Here is a 20,900-nt window from a genome sequence, read left to right as displayed (position 1 = left end):
TCACATTTGTTGATGCATTTTATTGTTATCTGGTGGGAGTGAGGAAGAAAATGTGTCTGTGAGCGTGTGAGGATAGAACGTCTCATAAGTGTAAGAGTACATAACATTTCTGGTTGAAAGGGAATGCGAGGTAGCAGCCAAAGCCAAATGTTTCATTTTGAACCGATTTGTTTATTGCGGGGAGATTTTATTCAGAAAAGTGAGCTGTGGAGACATTTTTGGCAGAAGATAAAACGGTAGGAGGGGATTTAGAGGAGTTTGGAAAGATTCAGTTTTGTTCAAGCACTGGAGCTGAGAGTGGGAATAAAGGAGGACGAGAGTCTGGCATCGCCAGGCAATGTTGGTCTCTATTGAATGTATATTTTGCTCATACAAATGTAGACTCTTCTAATTGCTTATTCTTGGTTTTGGGTAACTGTTTCTATGGAAAAAGTCTGATATTCCTAGTCTTTATCTGATAAAAGTTTTACTTTCAGAAGCTTATCTTTTTGAGCAGCAGTTCTGGTTCAGTGGAAAATCATGTTGGGGTAATAGCAGTGGAACAATGTTTTAGGTTGTCTGTGTAAGCCGTCTTAAAGCAGCTGACACCTGAACTGCAAGGTAAGAGTTCAGAATAAGGAGCATCTTCCTAACGTGCTTACAGCAGCCTGCGTTCCCTGGAGCATGCCTGGTAGAAGGGTTTCAATAAACCCCCTTTCATCCATTTCCTCCTTCGGTGAATGGTGTTTCTCTCTTGGTATCGTGTCTGTCCCCTTTAACTGAGGAATTAACAATGGCTTGCTGCTGTAATCGTGTAGCAGAGCACTCACAAGTACTATGTTTTGGAAGAAGACCTCATTTGAACTGGAGGAAGGTATGTAAGAAATAATTTGATTGAAATAAATAAATGCTGCCAACATTCCAGACCAAAAATGCAGTCTTGACTTTAAATTTAAAGCATTTTTAAGAGCTATAGGACAGGTTGTTTTGAAACCTGTTTTATTTGGAAAAGTGTGAGGGATAGAGTTTCCTCTGCACTTGTGTTTTGGGAGCGGTAAGAGAGGGTTCCTGTCTTGACTCTGAAGAGCTGTTAGGTGGAAGGAGAACAGACAACTTCAGCGGGAGGCTGGGATGGCCCTTTCTTGCCTGGGCTGATACCTTCCCGGTTGTGTAGCATTAGCACAGCAGTCAATCTGACCGACGAGAGAGTTGGGAAGCTGCAGCGTTCACTCACATCTCATACAAGATCCAAGAGTGTCTCTTCATTTAAATTGTGCTTTCTCTTGGTACGTGTCCTATCAGGAAATTAAAAGGTTAGCTTTCCAAGTAACTGTCTCGTGGTCCAGTCTTCTTCAGAAAGATGTACAGATATATATCGGAATAAATTTAATGGTATTAGCTGTTTCTTAATGAAATCTAACACTGTATCTTTCAAGCTGCCTCTTTGGTAATGTACATAAGCACAGAATCAAGAATAATATCTTGCATCCGGTGATTATTTTCCCCTGTACTATTCAAAGACCCTGCTTCTAGAAAGTAGCTTTTTGTCTGAGAAAACTCTCCTAGATAGGAGAAATAAGTGTTCAGTAACCCCAAATTCAGGTAAAAATCTGTGGAACATTGCCTTGAGAGTTAAATTGAAAATTATTTTTGCTGCCACATGCATCTTTTATATTGGATAAAAATTCTGGTCCAGGTGACCGGGTAAAAAATCCAGAAGTCTAAGAATTTATTCAGTATTTGAAATGACAGTAAACTGGAAAGCTCATGAGAACAGAGTCTGAACAGGGGCCTTAAAATACTTAGTGCTCTGTGAGCTAGAAAGTTAAAAATTGTTTTAATACATGTTTTTTTCACATTTTCCTACTGTCATGAGGTAGATTGAATGGGTTTTTTTGTAAAGCAATTGATAAATTGCTTAAGACTATAAAGTGAACATTGTCTTGAAATGGGCAATGTACTCTCTTTTTTTCCTTAAACAGCTTTGGTTGGGAATAAATGTGGTTTTGAACTGAACAAACATCTCTTCCTCTTTCTAGTTAAAAAGCGAATATATGATTTTTCTATTGGGGAACAGAAGGTCAGCAGTTCAATTTTATTTTCAGCATTTTATAGACAGTTTAAAGTTAAATCCCTTGAAAAGTAGGTAGCAGTGTTTCAAGGGATTAGCAGTAAAATGTAGCAATCCACAGTGATTCTGAGCTTTGTCCTTCTGTGCGAGATCAAGGTTAAACTTCTTATGTCTGAGGACTGTTCTTTGTTTATACAATACATAAATGCACTAACACTTCCTGCAGACCATTGAATGTTTGAGCTAGGGGAAAAGAAGCAGCAATGGAAGCTGTCATGGTTTAACGGTTGGCAGCCAAGCACCACACAGCAGGTCGCTCAGCCTCCCCCTGCCCCAGTGGGATGGGGGAGAGAATCGGAAGAGCGAAAGTAAGAAAACGCGTGGGTTGAGATAAAAACTGTTTAATAATTGAAATAAAATAAAATAATAATAAATTGTAATGAAAAGGAAAACAACAACAGAGGAAAATCCAAAATCCAGGAAAAACAAGTGATGCAATTGCCCACCGACCAATGCCCAGCCAGTCCCCAAGCAGCTATCACTGCTCCCCGGCCAGCTCCCCCCAACTTATATACTGAGCATGACGTCACATGGTATGGAATATCCCTTTGGCCAGTTTGGGTCAGCTGTCCTGGCTATACTCCCTCCCAGCTCTTGTGCACCTCCTCACTAGCAGAGTATGGGAAGCTGAAGAGTCCTTGACTCAGTATAAACACTGCTTAGCAACAACTAAAACATCGGTGTGTTATCACATTATTCTCATGCTAAATCCAAAACACAGCACTGTACCAGCTACTAGGAAGAAAATTAACTCTTTCCCAGATGAAACCAGGACAGAAGCAAATCATTCAAATGCTTTTTTTTGAATCTTGAAAGAAATTCAAGGGTGTCTACTTTATAAAATTTCATGGTGTTCACCATATCCTGAGTGGCTGGCTGTTTGAATTTCAAGGCGAGAAGGAAGGTTTATTGATAGTGAGGATGAAAGTGCATGAACAGCAGTACACTTAATTTGTTCTTCCGCAGAGCATGTTTCACCAGTCTATCATATAGATAATATTACCTAAATGTCCTCTCAGTAGAGTGTCTGGTTTTTTTCTATGATCTTGTGTACTTGGCTCCCTCCTACCCCCTTTTTGTAAGGGACTGTGGACAGGTTGGTAGGTGTAAAATGATTTGTAATTTTGTCTTGGCTAGACACCTAATGTATGTTTGTATTCTTTCTGGACTTTCCCCTCTCTTCTTTCTTTTTTTTTTTTTGTTTTTGTTTTCATGTATTTCCAAATGTATAGGGAAGCTTAAATGTTGTCTGCTGGGAGGAATGGAGAGAGAACAGTCCACAACACCACCGACAAACATTAAGCTTATCCGTGTCTCTGACTTAGTAGAAACACCGATAAACCAACGTGGAGATGTGGCCGTTAATCACAGCTGCTGTTTTAGAGGCGAGATGAGGTCTCTTTTCCCAAAAGTTTCCTTTACTACAGTTGAGTTGTTTATTAGCTGCGTGGCTTTTCTGAAACTGCTTTTAAAAGCATTCAGGAAGAGGTGAACCGATGCTCTTTTCTCACCCTCTCGCTATATTTATCTAAATGTGAGACAGTGTTGGGGGTTCTGTTGTGTTTACTCTGCAGCCAAGAAACATAGGCCAAAAAAGCTGCCTCCTCCCTGTTTGTCTCATGCTCTTTGCAGCCGAAGGGTCTGAAGATGTCCTCTCTGCACAGTCTGGGTTTTACCATTGCTGTCTAGAATGTGGAAAACCATCGCTCTTGATGTCAATGCCTTCAAAATAAAGCAAGAAGCAGCTTTTTGCCCTAATAGTGGAAAAACTAACCACATTTTGGGTCATCCGCAGTAGTTGCATCTGTGTAGGCTGCTGACGGAGGCAGAACGAGAACCTGCAGCCGCTGCCGGCACCTGCCCGAGCCCTGCCTGCTGGTGGAGCTTGCAGCAACAGATGCAGGAAAGGGAGGTTGAGGGCAGATGGCACGAGCATGTGGGGGCTGAAGGCTGGAGGAAGGGGTTGGTAGGAAGGGATGTTAGCTGGCTATCTGTGGTTGGAATTGCTTTGTATTCAGACATTATTTTTTTTCCTCTTTCAACAGACTAAAACCAGCGATGATAACGTAATAATTCACGGTTCTTGTGTTTCCTGATAAGTATATAATAAGAGGTCATGAAAAGTTGCAATTTTGTATAGTTTTCAAGATATGGGGAAATACCTTCTTCTAAAAATACCATCTGGGTTGGATGAAGCAGTAATAAAATCCTCTAACTACAAAAATCCTTTCAGCGTTTTCTGCCTGGTCTCTAGAAGGTTGCCAGTACTGTCTGTTAATCTTTGTCCTGCTTTCTGAATGAAATAAAAATGCAAATTTCTAAAAAACAGCCCCCCCCAAGCTGAAATATGTTTGTTTTGTTGTTGTTTTTTTTTAATCCTTTAAGGTTGTCCTTAACCAATTTCTTAACAGTCATCCCATGTTTATGGAAAGACTTGAGCGCGGTTTTTATTATAAGCCCTTTGCCCTGTGTGTTGGTGACCATACTCAGTTTCAGCTTAGCTGAAGTCCTATTAGAGTGTTTTCTCTGTGAGTTCTGTTATCATTATCTAGCTTTTAAGCATAGGTAAGTTATAAGACTCCTAACTAGTACTGTTAAACTTTAACATACGTTAATATAATACCAGCTTGTTCCTGTAGAATACCAGCTTTTTTCCTTCGAAATAGAATTTTAAATTAAATCATGTGTCAGAAGCTAAAAATGAACACTGCCTACTTTATAATAGGCATGCTGTTCCAGAAATGGTATAGAAATATCCTTTTCTTTTTAAGTAAGACATCAAAAGATTTTTAAAAACTTAGCTTCCTGAAATAGCAGAGTGCTTATCACATAAATAGGAAAGATAGTACTTAGTATTATGTGTTTTAAAGACTGTCACACTAGTTTAGCATTTGTATCTTGAACTGCCCCAGACCAGGAAATTTTGTGGCATAGCATTATTACTAATGAAATTTAAAAAAATATGAAATCGGGAAGGTTATGAAGGTATGAAGGTCACAACATGGAACAGAGTGAACATCGTATAAAACTAGGGTGGTATCTCATGAATTAATAGAAGGCCAGAACTCAGATTTGTGTTCTTTTAGTGCTGCAGCAGCCTACCTTGTAACAGCCCTGATGGCTTTCTCCTTCCACCACTAGAGAGGTAGCAGGCTAAAGTATCTGCTACTTTCTCAAATAAATGTTAGCAATTTTATTCTTATCGAATAATATTTTCCAGAGTCTTACTGTTGTGACAGCATTGTGTCCTTTTCTTGCAACCTTTTCTGAGACCGTATGCCTCAAATCATGAAGCTGTATTAGCCTGAATAATGGGCAGCCGTGAATGTGAGGTGACCTTGGCTTACAAGAAAGGAGGAAAGATGTGAGCTGGGGGGTTGCCCCCACTGCGTTCGTTGTGCTTGGCAGCCTCTACCTTTGAGGGCATCCCCGCTGCTCTTGCCTGGTAGACGCTGGTGCTACACCTTTCTGCTGGAGTGGGCTTGGAGAGCTGGAAAGGGCCTTGTCATCACCTACAGCCATCAGAGGTGGTCATCGCTGAGACTCTGGGCTGCACGCAAAACATATGTGAGTCTCGCTGAGGAGATGCACGCTTTGTGATTAAAACTATTCCTTTTCCTTAAATGGCGAGTTGACATTTTAAAAGATCGTTTGAAGCAGTCCCTGCTTATTTCATCTGGGCAGACAGATTCGTGTGATAGGCTTCATGAAAACATTGGGTGGGAAATTTTTTTACAAACATCCTTTTATATGTTATTATATAAACATATATAAAGTGAGATTTCTTTTTTGTTGAATGGTAAAGTGCTGTACTGACTCCTTAGCAGGAAGGATGTATTTCTGGGTGTTTCTAGTCTGTATTCTCCTCTATTTCTTTGTGTGTCTTTTTAAAAGACTTCTAAGCCACTTACAAGACAAAAAACAAGCTTAACTTTTTGTGCTCTATTGGAACTACGCAGAAATTCTTTACCACTAAACTAGTCTTGAGGTTTCCTGTTTGCAGTTGTTCTGTAATGCAAGATACAAGGTGCCGGAGTGTAGCTGCAGTTGTATTAGAGATTGGGATATCAGATATGTTGTGGGGCCAAGAGAAGCAAACATTGCTTAGAAGCTGTCAGAGGCATCCAGTTGAAGAAACAAAACCCCAAACCTCACAGCATTGTGCCCTGAAACAATGTCAGGCGGTACAGAGGGGAAGAGGGTTTGAGGTGTGCGGGGGCAGGCTGTTGGGTAGCATCAAGATGAAGTTGCTTAGCTAGTACAGTTCTAAATTACTGGTTAATTAAGAGTGATCCTTCACTTTTTTTGAAGATATACAGCCCGCTTGTATTTTAGCAAGAAGTATCGTCTAAAAAACCCACACTTGAGGCGCCCGTAGTTTTGGGCTGTGCCAAGGCAGTCCTGCCTGTGGCACACAGGTCTCAGCACCTCCGATGTGACTAACTGTTCCAGTGGGCTGTATTGCCCTCACAGTTTTATCTATAATTATTGTGGGGGTTTTTTCCCTCCTAAGTGACTCACAAGGAAACTGAGTACTTTTGCACCTAAGAACAAATGTCTTGGGACCTGCCAGAAAGGCTCATGGTGTCTGCTGAGGCTGCCTTTGAAGTCGCCCCTGTGCCTGGGCCTGTCTGGTAGCTGGTTGTTAATCTGTCCAGCATGGGTCTGGGCTTGGGTAGATGGGTAGACCTAAATCAGGAGCTCAAATGAAGCGAAAAATGTACAGAAGAAATAGTTTGTTCGTGCCTATCTTCCTTAAAACACTTTTAATAAGTACTAATTGCACATTCATAATCTGCTGGTATGCTGTGTGGGTTTTGGGGGGGTACTTTGTCTCTTTCCTTTATTTTTCTTTAGGATTAGACTTCATCTGACTACTTGGTGGTGTTATCAAGGACATCCAATTTATGCTTTCAAATTAGTGGCACAACTGTAACTCTCCAGAACTTCTTCATTGCTCCAAATTTTCCCTCAGAGTTGACACTAAAACTGTAAAAGCTTTGTGGACAGTTCTGCTATCTTGGGGTGCATTTGAAGATTAAAAGTGTTTAATTTTTCTTATTATTTTTATACCCTAGTTAATGACAGAAAAGAAAATGGCTGTCACTGTAAAATAATCCCATAATGTAAAAATAAGTATTAAACATTTTCTTTCTTACATCACGTGCAGGAAACTTAATGTTCTGTCTAATTCTGTACTTACTCTATTGCTAATATTTAATTTATTTCAGATGCAGTTTAATAACTTTTTATAGTTCTTAATGAGCTGAACTGCACTTCTTTTGATACCTTCAGTTTGCATTTCCTGACTTGAGCTTGTTGCTATCAGTTTTTCCTTTTCAAAGAAAGGACCAGGGAGAGGGGACGCAGAAAACTTCTAGAGCTTTTTACCTCGCTTTTTAAACAGGATATTCTTTTAACCATATAACACTTCTTTCATAAATGCTAAATTGTTAGAGTAGGTTGGGAAATGTAATAAAACGTTCCTCCTTTGCAGTGGATCCATTTATTTACATCTTTGTTTGTATTTAGTCTTTACAGCTTCCACTCATCCTTGCTTTCAGCTTTGGAAAACTGACACTCCTAAAGTACCGACAGTGGCTTCTATTGATTGTGGTTGTGTCTTCAGTTTGCGCATCAAAGTAAATTAGATAATAATAACTTGCACTTACTCAGCTATCACTTTTAGTTCAGTAGTCAATGCAGCCTAATGAGACCTAATAGCGAAACACCCCAAATTAATTGTCAAGCTTGTGTTAAAACAGCCAGCAATTTTAGACAGCCCAGGTGTGTGGGGGTTTTTTCTGCTCAGGTATCGGTTTGACACCTCAGAACTGCATAGCCAGATGATGAATGTTTGGTCACTACAGCTATTTAGTTAACTTTCTTTAAAAGAGGTGGGGAGTATTCTTACAATAGATTTTGGTGCGGTGACCTCTTTCCAAAGAAATGTGCCCCTTGGGGTGGATTGACACACATTATATGCAGTATTAAAGTGTTAAACTGCAGAAGCAGTTAGCCAAGGTGGCCTTTATGTGATCCATCTCCATTTGTCTGAGCACCCCTTACTTTTAACCAAGAACCAAGTGAAACAATCTCAAATGTAGAGAGATGCACTTTTTTGAAATCTTTCTGTATGTCAAAACTATTCATCCAGGCTGATTTAAAAAAAAAAAACAAACCAAAACCCTAACCACACACCTACACATGCAACAAAGAAAACAACTAAGTGAAAAGAAAACTTCAAACCTCCTGAAACAGTAGGCAGGCTAACCAGAGATTGCATCTTCACAAATAAGAAAGTTTCAGACTTAGAGTGTACTTCAGATGAAGTGATCTAATACAAGTTATTTTATTAATTACAGAATACAGTAAGCACATCTGCTTACTATGAAAGAGGCCTTGATGGAAGGAGACATTTTTATTTTCCACAGCTGTGTTACCTTAGAGGACCAAATATTGCTTATTTGCTGTAGCTTATGAAATATTAACCAAGTGGACCCCAGACAGCTGGCCCGTCAGCAACATGTGCTGCAGGGTTCAAAACCCACTTTGATTTTCAGAGTTTGGGGGCAGGAGGAGGAGAGGTTGTTCAGCCTTCAAATCTTAGAGGAAACCATGATATGTCATTAGTTATCTTTTCATTCTCCCAAGACAATTAACTAAATATTGTGTAGTAATTATGTCTTATGTAATACCATATAGCAATTATGTGTTTTATGCACATCAGTGTGATGTAAAAGCCTCCGTATCAATTTAGTACCTTTCTTTCAGTGTGTCTTAGGAGGACATCCAATTCCAGAACAGTCTGTTATATCAATTGTCACTTCCTATTAATAGAATTTTTGCTTGTTCCCTTGGTGAGGGATTAAATTTCAAGCATTAGTCAGTCATTTTTCAGCCATGGTTTTTTGTTTTGTTTTGTTTTTAAATAATTTGTGAACAGGGAGAGCAACTGCTTCTTTTCTCACTGTCTTTAAAGCTCAACCATACCTTCTGTTTGCACTATCCTAACTAACCATATGCCTGACGTAACCCTGAGTCTTCCTCCTGAAGGCAAGAGATGCTGCTTTTCTCCCCATTGGGTCAGGGCATTTAAACTAGTGGGAGTGTTCACTTATGTCAGTCTATAGGAGAAGATTCCAGTTCAGGTGGCATGCTGGAATGGATCCTTTCTTATTTATCATTGTGGGAGAAACACGTATTGACAGAGGGGGAAATAATCTGGACCTGGTAAAAGAAAATGAGATCTGTGTAACAATTGTATATAGTTTGATATTTAAAATGACATCAACTGAGCAAGTATTTCACATGAAAAATCACTAGCAGATTTACAGGTTTGTGGGAGCAAATTCTCTTAAGTTTCTCTACATTTAAGTTTCCATAATCTCGAATCTTGTTTGCATGGTTCAGTTTTAAGCATTGGTTCAAAATGGCATAGATGATTGTTTATCTGGGTTTTTTTCTGCCATTGATAAATTCTTGAATCATTGATAGTTTATTGGACTTCACCTTTTCCTTTCTGGACTTTCTTCTGATAAAGTCTATACAGGAGCTACAGTACTAGATATTCCACTGATGTCTGCCTTTGTTCTGCCTTAGGGTTAGCTCACCTGTTCCTCACCTGTCGGAGCAGGCTTTCAGTACAGTCTTCTTATGACTGACTTTACCTTGGCTGAGTTTTTGTTCACTACCTTCCTAGCCTGGTAGATTTTTCAGTTGTTCCCTCTCTCCCAAGCATGTTTTTTGTGTTGGAACATTTTCACATGTGCTTCTGCAGTAGGGCAGCTGCCACTGCAGACAGGACTCCTCTCCTAACAAAACCTAAATTGGAGGGAAGAAACAAAGTGGCTGAAAATACCTGAGCTCAAGCTAAACTAATTAGTTGTAACTTTTCAGCAAATACAGTATTGGTAAAATAAATTAGATTACTACCACTGCTAGCAATGAAGGAGATGCTGGCTTAAAAGGGGTTGGAAGTGTGCATCGGTCACATAGTTAATATAAGAATTACCTTTTGAAGGTCTGGGTTGTGGAGTTTTGTTTGTTTGCTTGTTTAGTGTGGTGTCTTTGTTTTGGGGTGGGGTTTTTTTGTTTTTGTTTTAAACACTGCAGTTGGAAGTTGGATTGCCATAAAAGTAAAGCAAATGACTGCTTGATACAGTAAGCTAAAAACCAAGGCCATACATACCTTTTAAAGTCAAACAGTCTTATAGTGAGAAATGGCTAAGTTACATTTCATAAATTTACAGTTCCTTGCATAGGTATTTCAAAGCTTTTCACTGGTGCTTTTTAAAGTAGGGGGTGTTATCCTATCAGGTATGAGGAGAAGACTGTATTTCTGTGCTAGGACTTTTTGAGGAGGAACATTCCAGAAGGTTGTACAGTCTTAGCAGTAATGGATTTTCATTTTCTTGATGTGAAGGAGTCTTGTGTTAACATTAGAATCTATGGGGACTCTGGTATTTTTTGTTGTGCAGTCTATAAGTGGTATACTAAAGAAATTTCACCTTTTGAGCGCATGTCAAGTTTTTATGGGGCACTCAGATGCTTTGGAAGGTTGTATTATTGTTTTTTCCTTATGTTTTTCCCCCAGTCTAGTTATGTCATTTGCTTCTAATCTTTTGTTTGGCACACAGCTGTGTTGCAGAAGCATTTCAAAACTATTAATTCTACAGCCCCCCTTCTGGGGAACAAATGTGTCCTTATTCACATACAAGGAAATCTTAGCTCTGCAAATGTCACAGGAAGAACCTTATTGTCCTTGATGGAGCCAGTCTAATGATGTAACCAGAAGAAAGTAATTTTAAGAACTTTAATACTAATTCCGCACATTTAAAAACAAAACAAAACAAAAACCCCTCACCAAACAAAAAAAAAACCACCACAAAACCAAACACCCCTCCCTGCCCCCCCCCCAAAAAAAAAGCCACCCTAAAAAACCAGCACAACCAAACTCCTCCACACACATGCATACAGCTTTAAATGGACAAATGTTTAGCTGCAATTATATGATGCATTTTGACTCATTAGAAATCCTTGGGTAGGAATGCTTGTGCCAATAAACATTCAGCAAAACCTGGAGTACTTTACTGACTTGGGTTCTGCGTGAGCATGCCACTTGAGAAACTTGGCTTCCCTACACTTCTGCCAAAATTACATCATGCAAGGGGTCTGCTTGTGAAATGACATCGTTTCTCAGGTAGAGTGGCAGTCTTACACATCAACAATAACTGGAATTGTAGAAATCGGGTACCTTGGGGATCCCTGTCCTGAGTGAATTTTGGGGGACTGTATAGTTGATGATGTCAGCCCTGACGTGTGGTCTCTTCCTGTGCTTCTGTCCTTGCCCAACACCTTGGCGAAACGCTTGGTGACTCTTATAACAGGGGCCAATTCAATGTTTTGGGGTTTTTTTTTTTATTCAGAGGGATAAGAAGAGTTTGTTTTCCATCAGTCACTAGTCAAATATTATGCCTAATGTGTTTTTTTTATTATTAATATACTGTCATATTGATAGATAATTTTAACTTGCCTGTGTTGTGAGAATAACCTTTTTTAGAAGTGGAGCCTGTGTGGTGGCAACATCAGCCAACTGCATTGATGATGGCCTATTTCTTCATGTTCTCCATGTCCCCAGGAACAGTAAGAATTGACCATTTTACAACTGCTGAGATAAAATAAACCGATCTAAATTGGAGAGAGAGATTATATTGACAGCGCCGGCCTCCAGAACATGCTTGATTGCAGTCCCCCTGTGGCTGCATCAGCTTATCGACCTGTAGGCTATCTGTCCATTTTATGTGAGTCAGAAACCAGGGCAGCATATTGGAGATTGTGGTCCAAAGCCCAGGCTCTCCTATGTCACTGTCAGATGCGATTATTATTTTAGGGGGGAAAAATTGTTGAAGGGTATAGCGACTTGTAAAATCATCAATGCCACCTGCATGAGCTACAGCCTGTTTGAACTCTAAGGATTGTGTTTCTTCTCAATTGTTCAAAACATCGTAACTTCTTTTTGAATTCACCTTGGGGCTCTCAGCTATGCAAACTCGCATTTGAATCATATTTTAATTGTATGTTCCTTTGTGTTTTATAATTGGAAAATGAGAACTTAAGTCTGTTGAGTTCAGCTTCAGATTTTCAAAAACGTCGTCCCACCTTGGCCATGAGGGGTGATGTTACTGGTGCTTTCCAGAGTTTGCTGTCAAATAGTTTAGCAACCATAGCTCAACCCTATATGATGTTCTCCTGGAAACAAAAATGTTGATAAGAGGAGGCTATTAAATTATAATAGAGTCCACTATTGTGTCTTATGATTATAGGTTAACTTTAAATAAGGAAGACACTTCTTTTTCTTTGAAAGAGTAGACTGCTGGACTGTCTAGCATGTAGTTCTCGCAGCTTGTACTGTAGCTAAAGGGAGAAAGTGTGTGTGCATGTGTTTACAGACTGCAGAAGGAACCCTTTCTGAATATAGGTGATACAACTTACATGCTGAACAGAATTTCTGAATGAGGTTTGGGGTTTTTTTTTCATTACCTTTCTGTCACATAAACTATTAGGTATCAGAGTTCACAGGGTTGTAGACTGCTAAGAACTAGGCAACAAAGTCAAATCATGTTAAAAAGATCCTTGGACATTAATAGTTTGAAGTACTCTGGGACCTTTTTCTACTAATCTGTAATTTAAAGGAAATCTACAGCTTTTACTCTAAAAATAAAAAACTGCTACATTGATTTTCAAATATATTCTCACCTCCCACTCTCTCCTGTCCTCCTCCACTTCCCTCTCCCCCAAAAACCCCTGGCAGCGATTGGAAAATTTTAGGTAAGCCCTCAGAATTTAGAGAATAAAATCAACATGTTCTGTTTGGCATTATAATATGTTTGAATGTCACTGGTACTGGCATGGGACTTCTCCTTGCACACTATTGCACTCCCTCACATTGTTCGCAGTAATTACTGGGATGTGTAGGAACACGTGGAGGCATGCAGCTGTCTTTATGCAGCTGACAAATAGCTTTGGAAAAGATTGTTCTTGTTACAGGTAAGTAAAAAAAGACAACTCATTCAGTCTTAACAGAACTCTGGATACGTTTCGGGTAGGGAAGAAATGAAATGCAATCAAGGGAAGCGCAGTGGGTACTCTTCTCCACCCTGCTGACTTGCGCCCGGTGCAGGACTGCGGTAAGCTGGGATCTTCCTGGGAGTGAAGGCTTCTCCTAAAATGCAGTCTTGTGCTGCCTGCACAAAACATTGTGAACAAAGGTGTACTAAAGACAGTGCCCTCTTCTTGATGGCAGATTTCCCTGCTGAGTTACATTACTTCTTGAAGTATTTTTAACTTCCTACTAAAAAAAAGATGGGTAACTTTGTTTAAACGTAGAAAACTTACAAATAATACGTTAGTATGAGGATGAGGAACTAGGGCAGAAGGAAAAGATATTTTTGGAATGCTGCTATTTTTTTTTTTCTCAGATCAGAACTTTGAATGCCAGGTGTGAGATAGTTTTATAATGCTATATGCAAAAGCTAGATGGGTTTTATAAATTAGCTTTGTTAATGTCTATCTGAATAATATTTTATATACATTCAGAGGAAGTGAACGTAATACATAATGACTAGAATTTACTATCAAGGTGTTGCCATATTTTAGTGGCAGAAAAAGCAAGAAAGGTCAATATGACTTCCTTTATTTTTACAGGAGGAGTTCCAGTCTATGAGGTTTTTCTCTGTATGGCTTTCTCATTTTTCCCTGCCCTTTTCTTGCTTGTTTCAGAAGAACTCGAAGAAAAAAACTGAGTAAGAATTGCGTGATATAATTTACTGATGAGCATGTTTTAATATTTTGTTGCAGAAGGACTCCATGAAAGATGACAGAAGAAGTTATTGTTATTGCAAAGTGGGATTACACTGCACAGCAGGACCAAGAACTTGACATCAAGAAAAATGAGCGTCTTTGGCTATTAGATGATTCCAAGACATGGTGGAGGGTAAGAAACGCGGCCAACAAAACGGGATATGTGCCATCAAATTATGTGGAGCGAAAAAACAGCTTGAAGAAAGGTTCTCTGGTTAAAAATCTAAAAGACACATTGGGTAAGTCCTTTTGTATTTTGGAAGAAGTTTAGTAGACTTGATGGGTTTCAGATTGGGAATGTAATGTCCATATAAATATTTTTTAACATGCTTGTTTGGATTTTCTTAATCCTTAGTTTGAGGTGACATGGTGGATGATTGAGGGAGAGAGTGGGGGTGGGGGGAGAATCGTGGAAAAATCTGTAACAGGTTTTCTTGTATCACATCCAGGAGAATAAGATGTTATTTTTGTTCCAGTTTGTCAGAGGTTGTGTATTTTCAGTGGCTGAAGAACTGTGTTTTCATTGAGATATCAACTGCTGAATCCTCTCCTCTCATGCCAAGTCCTCTCACTCAGAAATAGAAGGATGTAAACTGGATTGTTCAGCATAGCTATCGTAGCAAAGCTAAATCACTTTATGAATGGGATTGCACATAACCACATCGTATAATGTCAGGGGTTAAGTTTCTGTGGTCCAAGATGTTCCTTCTGCTTCTAGGTCCTTAATATGTACTGTGTTTTATACTTGCACATAAATTCTTCACAACAGTGTATCATACATATAAAATAATATACCTTTGAAAAATTGAGTGTATTTTGAAGAAATATATTTGAAAGTCAGGTGAAATGAATTTTTTTTCTTTTTTGCAATGGGGGAGAATCGTGGAAAAATCTGTAACAGGTTTTCTTGTATCACATCCAGGAGAATAAGATGTTATTTTTGTTCCAGTTTGTCAGAGGTTGTGTATTTTCAGTGGCTGAAGAACTGTGTTTTCATTGAGATATCAACTGCTGAATCCTCTCCTCTCATGCCAAGTCCTCTCACTCAGAAATAGAAGGATGTAAACTGGATTGTTCAGCATAGCTATCGTAGCAAAGCTAAATCACTTTATGAATGGGATTGCACATAACCACATCGTATAATGTCAGGGGTTAAGTTTCTGTGGTCCAAGATGTTCCTTCTGCTTCTAGGTCCTTAATATGTACTGTGTTTTATACTTGCACGTAAATTCTTCACAACAGTGTATCATACATATAAAATAATATACCTTTGAAAAATTGAGTGTATTTTGAAGAAATATATTTGAAAGTCAGGTGAAATGAATTTTTTTCTTTATTTTTGCAATGATTTTTAATGACTGATTAATTACTAAAAAGTAAAGGGCTTTGCATATGGCTAGAAAAGGTTAAACATAGCAACAAGTGATCATTTTACATATAGAGGCAAAAAAAACCCTACTAGTGGTATTTTAGGATGTAATGAATAAAACAGACATGCACCTGGAGGTGTTTTGAGGTTGGTTTTTGCTTGTGTTTTGGTTTTTGCCTGTGTTTTGCGAAATCTTAAATAGGGAAAACTTACTCTGTTGCAGTTTGCTGTAGAAGATACTGACTCTTCAACAGAAAAATTAGAATTTGGGATGGGACTTGTTAGAAAGCAAAAAGGTTCACTTAAAAATAACATGGCAATAGCTTGTGTAGGTTTATCGCAGGTGTCCTGTGCTAGTGTTGTGTCTAACAGGTTAGGTTTCTTGGTCACTTCTTCATTACCGTGTCCTCCATTGCTGAGCTGCCACAAAGTACATGGAAATTGAGGACTACAGGAAGGATGGCAGGCAAACAAGGTTATCACAAGATTTACCACGGTAATATTTGAAACCATAGGCCTTTCTACAGGTACTCTTGGAATATACTCACCACAGTGCCAGCAAATGTGATTATGCCTTTTCAAAGATTTTATAAAGAGTAAGCTCCAACATCAATTAACTAGTTAAAATAAAAATCCTGGTTGTGACTTTAAGCTCCTTATATATGGATTTATGTTGTTTAAAATATATATATTTTGTCTAAAAGCTACTTTATGAAAGGATTGCGTTTCTGTTGTGATAATATAACAATTGTTTGTGTAAAATGTGGACAGTATTTACTTGATGTAAATAAACACATTTTTATTTATATCCAACAGAAATGTGTTTAAGTGAAGGAACAGAGACGTGTCGTAGCATATATGCATGTTTACCTCCTTGATCTTACCAAAGCTGCATGCTGGAGGGTGCTTCACTTCACTATGGTGGTGACCAGCGAAACGGTGTGAGAACAAAATTTGGTGGTTTCATGGCTGAGCCTTCACTAGTGTCGCATCTTCCAAACCTCAGCCTTTTGCACGCATGTACATGGGTTTTTAAGTTCTGAAGGACCATTATTACAGTCTGCTGATTCCCCTGTACCTTTTCTAATAGTTTTCCTGTGCATTGTTTGTTCAGCTGAGGCAGAAAATACCATGTGGCGGAGCCTAGCTTTTTCTTTTGCAGCAACCACATGTACCTGCTAAGCATACAGAGTGCAAAGCACCTCTTTTATGCTCGTACATCCTGTGACAGTAAGAAACTGCCTAAGCCATACCTAACCCACAGATTCACTCAGGATATTCTTAACACCCCCCCAAAAAAGTTGGTGCTTAAGAGTATTCTTTATTTATAGTTTAAGGGCTGTGAACTGCTTAGCATAACGAAACTTATGTCTGTGCTGTGCACCACGTAGCTGTACAATTTTCTTTTTGCCTTTCCTGAGTCGGAGTCCTCAGCTAAACTACAGTCTTTAAGCCTTCCTTGCCTTGCTGTACAGTAATTTCCCATTCAGAACAAGGAGAGCATGTGTCCTTCCTTAGAGGATCCTTTGTTCTGAGTGGCCATCAAGAATGCACTTCTTTTTTTTTTAAACAAAAGCTTCCAAATTGCAAGGCTGATGCTTGATCTAGTGAAACAGCTTTTGAAAGTTTTGCTGTGCCCAGTGAAACAAGTTCTTAAGTTCTCTTTATAGAAATAAGTCTAATGTCTCATCAAGCACGCCTCTCCTAAGATCACAAGAAAACTCACATTAAAATACCCGCTAACCCAGCACAGATGGGAATGGCGGTCGTGAGTATTAGTCCTTAAACCAAATCTGTTTCCAACTTTGATCTTGAAGTTATTACCAAAACATCAGGTACTGAAAAAGTCATTTAATAATCGGGCAATAATTACTTATAAGTCCTGTGAAATCTCAGGAGAGAAACAGCAGGCTCTTAGCTGCTTCCAGTGATAAGGCTAGCGGGCTTTAAAGAGAGGGACCCTCTGACATACCTGGACCTACCTTTCATACTTGCAGCGTTCCAGCAAACGGTTGCTCCCATGGAGATGCACTTTTCCCTACCTCTTCCTTAATCAGTTACATTTCCTTGTGTTCAAACATATTTCATCTGAAAGCATTGTTACCGCACAAATGATGTGATGTGTTGTCTATGTGATTGCCCATAGCTATCTGCCACTCTTGTGCTTATCCACAGTAATTACCGGTGGTTGATTTATACTTACGTCCAGATATTCAATAAATATGAAAAGTGCCAGCCATAGTTCAAATTGTGGCAGACCCCATAAGAGCTATTACTATTTAATTAATAGTCCCCATAGTTGGCTGTTGAAGATGCATCATCTAAATAGTTCTTAATCTTAGTCTGTGTTCTAATGAAAGTTTATGGCACCAGTTAATACATCGGTGTCTCGTACATAAAAACCCAAATACACCACACAAGTTGACTACCTTTACGAAGTTGCCTTTATCAGGAAAACTTTTAATCTCATCAGAGAATGAAGTCATGCCTGTTTGATGCTGAAAACTAATTTTCCCGGAACTCTGTTGACTGTCATTAATTGAATCTCAGCCCTTGAATACTTTATTAATAGAATCCCATCAGCTTTACCGTTGTTTGGCTTGGGGTTGGTGAAAGGTTAATGGGCATGTGGGTACCTAGAACATGTAGCGTGGTGGTTTAAAACATCAGCCCGTTTTCAGCAATGTCTTAAGGCTTCTGGAATTTCCATTATATTTCAGCATTTTTGGAAAAGAACATAAGCAAATAAAACGTGTTCAGAGCCAGTTCTTTTAAATGTGTCGGGTGCATATTAAAATGCTGATTAACACTTGTTTAGCATACGTTCATTAAATCAGTTACTTGTGGACTGAAAAACAGCTCACCTCAAATCTCAGATGACCCCCAGTAATTTCTGAAGAGATACTTTTGGATCTTCCTATATCTTTTTACAAAATAATAGCCTTTTCTGCACCATTCACTTTGTCTTTCCCCTTCTGAGGGCTTACTCCGTTATACTGTGTTTTCTTTTAGTCCTGTCATCAGGGAATTTTTCCAAAACTTTTAGCTTTCCTTAAGTAACTTGGAGACATTTTGATACTTGTAATTTTTCTATTGATGGCTGGCTGTTTTTATCATTTTTCTGTTTGATATACATTACTTCTGTGTTCTTAAATCTCTTTCTTGAGTGAACTCTAATGAATACATAGCTATGACGGCCCGGTTTTAATTATGGAAATGTAGCGTATAAGCCACCTATTAAGTATTTTGAATGATTCATCTTCTCATTCCCCTTTTTGTCTTAACTGAGTGATACTATGAGTCAAAAGTTAATGGCAATTTAGCCATTTCAAATTACTGTCTTCTGTTTGCGCACATTGAATGAAATCTGGTAATTATTACTATTCTTAAGGCAAAAGCCAGCTTCCAGGCCTGTGATTAAAATTTCATCTTCATTCATTATAATGAAGTTTAAAATAGTTTCCTTGTATAGTATTTCTTTTGTAGGGAGGGTATTTTTTTATACATTTTGATTAAGTCTTACTAAGCAAGAGACCTCCAGCATGCGTCTTCCAAACTCTAATTTTCTGTAATATAATTCTTCCTATGCACTGGGGGTGGAAAGGAATTTCCATACCCACTTGGATGGAGCGGGTGTTTGCCAGCACCAGCCCCAGAGCTGCCTCTGAGCACGGCTCCACGGGTTTCCCCTTCTGCAGCAAAGATGATCTCTACGCTTGCTGGCTCATCTCTGTCATGCTGAACTGAAACCTTATCTGAAGGAAGCAAAAAATAATTAAGGAGTCAGTTGTTTGTGTAAGCAAAATAAAACTTCTGCATTTTTTCCATCCCTTTGCAAGTCATTTTCCTGGCAGCAGCACAACCCCCAGGCAGCAGCGTGCCACGGGTGACTGATGCGTGTGATCCAGCAGCAGGGTGCCATTTTCATGGGAATCCACGATTTTCCAAATGTTACTGCTTCTGCTTCACAACCAGCACTGCATAATAGGGATTTCTTAAAGGTGTCCGGTCTTGCTCCGTGTAGTGAACAACCACATAAGAAACCTTGAAGACATTTCCACTCGGTTCTTAGTGTGGGTTTTTGAACAGATGCCCAGCAAAAGAAAGAAGGTTTATTAAAAGGTATTGAAAGAGAGATTGGACACCAAGAATACGGGAGATGTGTTTGCAAAATGTGTAGGAACAATAGAAACACTAGAGATGAGCGTTGGCAATGATGGCAAATAACAGTAATCTCGATAACACTGCACAGAGATGTTTAAGTTGCACGAGACTCTTCAAATGACTTATTAAGCTTCCGTAAGTCAGCAAAACATTTCAGTAACGTTTTAGTTTTAATTCACTCTGTGCCAGATTTTCACGTGGAAAGTAAGAATTGCCAAGTGAGATGTAAAGTACAGAAACCAGCCCTTCCTTGCATCACTGTGCCTAGTACATTATTTCAGAAGTGTTGTGAGCGTCCAGGAGTAACTCCTGTGTTCATCAGCCTCCACAGTGTCTACCTGGGTCAATCTGTAGATCTGTGCAGCAGTTCCTGAGTGCTATATATACTGTCGCTTCCAGGAATCAACAGTTTTACACCTCTCTCCTTCCCCCCTGGTTATTTTATTTATGAGTTTTTTCACATTTATAACTTCACATTTTCCCATTTGAGAGCTACTTAATACTACCTTCACCATGCCTTTCCGGAAATTGCCAGGGAAGTTAGCTCTTTTTTCTTTAAACAGTCACTGCTTAGTAACAAGCAGAAATGAGGAATAGGTCATTTTTTAATGCAATGTTTTCTTTAACATTGGAAAAAACTGCTGGTTAAGAGGTTTGGTGTACTTCCTTTTTAGATACAAATACTTCAATTCAAATTTAAACTATTACCATCATAGTTCTGCATAACATGGTCATGAAATCTCATTCTCCAAATAAGTCATTAACCTTTAACTTCTGGTGTGTGGGATAGTGGTCTTTATTTTTTTATTTTGGTTTTGAGGATTTTTCCTTTTTTTAATATCTTAGTGGACCAATTTTGGTAGTTCTGACATGGTATGTCTAGTAGATCTAATTGTACAAGGTGGTATTCTGACATTCATCAAATTGCCTCTAAATCTTGTCTTGAGTACTGACATTTGATTACTAAAGTCTTTAACTGGTGAAGGTTACTGGTGAAGGTATGACTAATTGTTGTGGGTTTTAACTGAACTTTCTCCAGTTCTTTAGCACTAGTTTTTAAAAGTGTAATCATGAGAAACATACACATTATTTCTGGCACAGTAGTAGTTATAAAGTGAGTCTTCCATACTCTTTGCTTGATGACTTTGTGTTTATCAGCGAACTGCCTTAGCCATATTAGCTGCAAGATCACAGATTAAATCAGTAATATGACCAAGTGCTAGTTTGAAAATATTTCTATTAGTTCTTAATTAGTTGTTTTCAATTTTAGTATTTTCTGGACACCATATGGGTGTAAAATTTACTACAGAATGAAAGAATGGTGGAAATAAGAATAAATATGGTATCATTGTATAATAAGTACACTGTTGTATAGCACAGCCTGTTAAGCCTTGT

At 38.8% G+C, this 20,900-nt stretch overlaps 1 protein-coding gene across 1 annotated transcript in view; it reads left to right on the top strand.

The window, feature by feature from the left end:
• Window positions 1-20,900, top strand: part of NCK2 (NCK adaptor protein 2) — a 55,945-nt gene that overhangs the window by 8,078 nt on the left and 26,967 nt on the right. Inside the window, exon 2 of the mRNA XM_009276108.1 lies at window positions 13,970-14,211. Within this exon, the coding sequence (XP_009274383.1) occupies window positions 13,986-14,211 (226 nt within the window). The 5' untranslated portion in view covers window positions 13,970-13,985. The remainder of the gene's footprint in view (window positions 1-13,969; window positions 14,212-20,900) is intronic.

This window comes from Aptenodytes forsteri, unplaced genomic scaffold (assembly GCF_000699145.1).
Source record: "Aptenodytes forsteri isolate BGI_AS27 unplaced genomic scaffold, ASM69914v1 Scaffold96, whole genome shotgun sequence".
Taxonomy (NCBI): domain Eukaryota; kingdom Metazoa; phylum Chordata; class Aves; order Sphenisciformes; family Spheniscidae; genus Aptenodytes; species Aptenodytes forsteri.
The sequence above is the reverse complement of the archived record's forward strand: the minus strand, read 5'-3'. Positions and strand labels throughout refer to the sequence as shown.